General features: G+C 54.9%; 1 protein-coding gene across 1 annotated transcript; it reads right to left on the reverse strand.

The window, feature by feature from the left end:
- Nucleotides 1-583: 583 nt before the first annotated feature.
- Nucleotides 584-3,067, reverse strand: LOC136526041 (aspartyl protease family protein At5g10770-like). Its single transcript, XM_066518827.1, has 3 exons — nt 3,049-3,067; nt 2,780-2,956; nt 584-1,860 (listed from the first exon to the last, which is right to left on the reverse strand). The coding sequence occupies exons 1-3, from the start codon at nt 3,065-3,067 to the stop codon at nt 584-586; spliced, it is 1,473 nt and encodes a 490-aa protein (XP_066374924.1).
- Nucleotides 3,068-4,290: the final 1,223 nt, after the last annotated feature.

Below are 4,290 nucleotides of genomic sequence, written 5' to 3' on the forward strand. Positions count from 1 at the left end.
CGCTTCAAGTTTGCATCTTGTTATTATTAGGTGCCGCTGTATGACTATAGTTCTACCCCATAGGTTACAGTCTATTGTGATTTAAGGTATCACAAGGGTTGTGTGGATGGTTTGTCTATGGTTGGTAGCTTGATTTACAATTCCTTTAGGTGTGACTATGGTCTGCTCTCCTATTGTCTACTTTTATCAAAGCTCACCGAAAAGCAGATTTCCGGTGAATCAAATTTGTGTCGGGACCCATATTGTCGACAGGTATTTCTTCTCGTCACACTTTCGAGTGCTATGGACTATGGTGAATACAAAATAATCAATTGAAATAGAAAGTAAACTGTTTTTCTTAGTATTGACAAACTTGATAAAACAGAGGCAGCATAGAACTAGCTTTTGATCGCTGTTGCTGCTGCTTATTCAGCAGTACGGACATAGTAGTCCGTAGCCCCAACATGCATCACGCGCGACTTCTCTGAGTCTTATCTTATTACAGACAAAAGATGTTAAAAGGACCACACACCCATGGCATGCTTGCTCTTCACCCTGCATGCACACATGCCTATAGATACGCTGGTGATCCGGAGATCTTCAATCAGCAGCGGTACGGGACGAACCCAACCTTCCCTCCGCGCACGTCGTACACCACCTCCGTCGACATCTGCGCCATGCTCCCGATCACAGCGCCGCCATCCTGGGCAACGAACGCGAGGCAGCCGACGGAGAAGTGGTTCCCGGGCTCGTGGAAGTACATCATTTCGTCCATCCAGAGGTCAACCTCGGCCCCGCCGTCGAACTTGAGCGTCACGGCCGGCACGGAGAAAGAGTTCAGCGCGGTGAAGTTGTAGCACGTGTCCAGGCTTCCGAGCGGCGGCGCGACAGGGTACTGCGACATGGACTTGCGGAATTCGTCGCGGAGGACCGCGTACACCTGGGGCTTGAGGTAGGTGAACGTCGTGTGCAGCTCGAGGATCGTGCCTCCGCGGGCGATGGTGGCGCGCGGGATCGGGAGGTCGACGCCGCCGAGGCCCAGCCCGACGAGCTCCACGACGTATAGATTCCCGTTGTGGGGGTTGCTCCTCAGCGGGGTGTAGCTCACCTTGCGTCCCAAGAGCTCCGGCTTGGTGGCGCCGAGGGAGAGGAAGCCTACGTCCCTCGGGTACGACGGCAGGCAGTAGGAGAAGGCGACCGCGTCCGGCGAGGAAGGCGCGGCGCGAGACGCCAGCGAGTGGCTATTCCGGCTGAGGTCGAGGATACCGGTTGAGCTATCGGCCGGCCAGAAGCCGGCCTCGAGACACGCGAACCTGAAGCTGTCCACGGTGTTCCACGGCGTCAGCGTCAGCTTGTCGGTGAAGAACGTCGCATTGCCCAGCAAAGTGTTGTTGGTGGAGACGCTGAGAGTGCAGCTGGGTCCGGAGCAGCCTTTGAACGGGCAGTCCGGCGAGCCACAGGGGACTTGAGCGATGGAGGACGACGCGGACGGGTCAAAGGCGTGGTCGCACGGTTCGTTGGCGGCGCACGGCTTGCACCGTAGCAGCGTGGCACCGGGGGTGGTCGTGTCGAATCCCAAAGTGAACTGCTGCACCGGAGTGCCGAACCAAGCGATGACGTGGTACTCCAACGCACCGGGCAGCTTTTGGATCGGATCGCCTCTGCTGGGGATCGAGAGCCCTCCTCCAGCTGACGTCGGTGCGGGTGCAGGGAAACGGGACCCATGGTTGTGCTCCTGGAACAGGGAGCGGAGGCGGAGTGCGTCGCGGTGGAGGACGTCGGCCACGGATGGCTTTTCCATCTGCTGGTTCCGTGCGGTGCCGAGAGGGGAGCATGGACTCAGCCGGTGCACCACAGGCAATGCGTCGCTGCTGCTCGTCCCTACAATGTTAGTTAGGTCACAAGTTAACATGACACATCCTTACAGAGTACAGGCGGCATATGTATATGGACTATTACACAACAATTAACAAGGAACGACATTATGGTGATGCCTCACCAGAATGTGCGGAGGAGCAGGTCGGCGTCTGTTTCGGTTGCTGTTGGTCTCTGTTGGAACGGAGAACGTAGTGCCTTCCGCCATGGGTGTATCTGGTCTGGTAAGAGCAGCCAAGATAGGGCGAAACAAGGAGCACCAAGCAGACGAGCAGAGAGTGAACGGCCGAAGCCATTTTGCAGCTCGCTAGCTAGCAGCCTAGCTGCTAGTGCTCTTCAGTAAGCTCGGTGAGTATACTTGGAAACTAAAGCCGGTGGTAGTAGTCGTAGTTGTAGAGCCTGCCACATATATAGGAGTAGCCCCTAGCCAGCATTGTTCTTGTAGCGTTCTCGTATACGATGATTGTAGATTAAGGATAATATAATAATTATTCTTCTAACCTTGTTTTCATGCTTCCGCGTTCAGCCCAAAGCGTTGCGTTAATGCTTACGGAGGCGCTTTGGCTTGGGTGTAACGCCCGGCGGCCATGGAAAACTTGCTGGACTTTACTCCAACCGTGGAATGGAAATTCAGCTAGATGGTATTGCTACAGATGTTTCACACACCATTGCTCAAGTTAATTAACGAAGATGGGGTATGGTAGAGCCTGCTAAGAAATATATACTGAGCAATCACCACTACTACGTAAACTTTAATGGAGACGGGCTTTTTTTATTAATAGAGGCGGGCATTGCAACCGTCTCGAATCAAAGGTCACCGTTACTGGTGATTCTACGGAGGCAGTTGCATTGCCCGCCACGATTAATATATTAACGGAGGCGGACGTCTTGCAAATGTCCACCTCGGTTAATGAATTAAACAAACAAAAAAACCCAGAGCCCACTGGCGAGCCCATTTTTGAGCCCACCGGCGTGCCCAATCCTAGCCCCAGAGCTAGATCCAGGCTCACGCCGGCCGACCTCCGTGCTCCCGTCATGGTGTCGCCCAGATCTGCCCCTGCTCCAGGGTGCCACCACCGGATCTGCCTCTGTTCCACTGGATCTGCAAAAGGGAGAGGGAAGAGTGAGGGAGATGAAGAGGAGAAGAGTGGGAAGAGTGAGGAGATGGAGAGAGAGAGAGAGAGGGATCTGTACCTTCATCGGTCTCACGCATGCCTCACTACGCGGCCCAGCGCGCTACTGCGGCCACCGCGCCGCCCAACGTCCCCGCGCGCGCCACCGCGGCCACCACGCCGCCTCACCGCGTGGCCCCGCGCGCGACACCATGGCCACCGCGCCGCCCCACAGCCCCGCGGGCGCCACGGCGGCCACCGCGCGGCCCTGCGGCCCCAGCAGAGAGGGAGAGAGGGAGGGAGGGAGGGAGGGGGCGGAGGGAGAGAGGGAGAGAGAGAGAGAGGCAGTGAAGGGAGAGAGCGCTGGGAGAGAGGGAGGGAGCGACGGGAGAGAAGCGTTGCCTTTTGCAGCAGCGGCTGAGAGGGGTGAAGTGAGAGAGAGAGGGGTAGAGAAGTGGAGAGGTGGTTGCGTTTTATAGCTAGGGTTTGGAGCGGGATGCTGATGGGCCTCTGAGCTGGGCCAGTATTTTTGGAGGCAGGCCTTGTAGTATGTCCGCCTCCAAAAATGGATTTTAGGAGGTGGGCGTATTAAGACGCTCGCCTCCGAAAATAGACTATTTTCGGAGGCGGTCGTCTTAATACGTCCGTCTCCTAAAATTTATTTTTGGTGGTGGGCAAAAGTGACCGCCTCCATAAATAAAAATGCTCGCCCCCGTTAATCGCTCAGTATTTTTCGAGGCAGTTGGATTTTGTGACCGCCTCCGTTAATTAAACTGCAACGCCACACAAAATCAATCCTTTAGTAGTGCACAACTCTAACACAAGTGCAACGAAAACCTAGAGACTCACACTTCTGCATAGGCTTGATGAGTGTCAAAGACTAGTGTGTTGACGCAGGATTGATCCCGGATCACACACCAGTTAGGGCTAGATCGGCCGGGTCGCCATGGATCAAAGAACACAGCAGATAACGAACACGCTTTCATGGTGAAGAGCGGCGAGGTTTACAGGCAAACCAGCAAAGGGTAAACCATCATGCTTGCGTGATGAAGAACGGCTAGTTTTCGAGTAAACTAGCAAAGAAGCCATCGAAGCTCTCGCCCAGGAGGGATCCGGTCGGGGCAAGGATGTCGCCGGGTTGCCCTAGGTCAGCCGGCGAGTCTAGGGTGCCATCCTTGGTCGTCGGATCAAGAAATGAACAGCATGTGGTTGGAAGAGATATGACAAAGAGAGGATTTGTGTTGTATTTTGACGATTGTCTATTGGAATACCTCAGTCGGCCGTCACACTTTATATTTATAGGGCGGCCGGTCTTTTCTATACA

This window comes from Miscanthus floridulus, chromosome 19 (assembly GCF_019320115.1).
Source record: "Miscanthus floridulus cultivar M001 chromosome 19, ASM1932011v1, whole genome shotgun sequence".
Lineage (NCBI taxonomy): Eukaryota > Viridiplantae > Streptophyta > Magnoliopsida > Poales > Poaceae > Miscanthus > Miscanthus floridulus.

Bases quoted from the DNA above. Each gene is read 5' to 3' on its own strand.
- LOC136526041 (XM_066518827.1), bottom strand. The intron at 1,861-2,779 runs GTTTGTTTAATT...CTAACATTGTAG, and splicing joins AGTGGGCTCTGGGTTTTTTT to GGACGAGCAGCAGCGACGCA.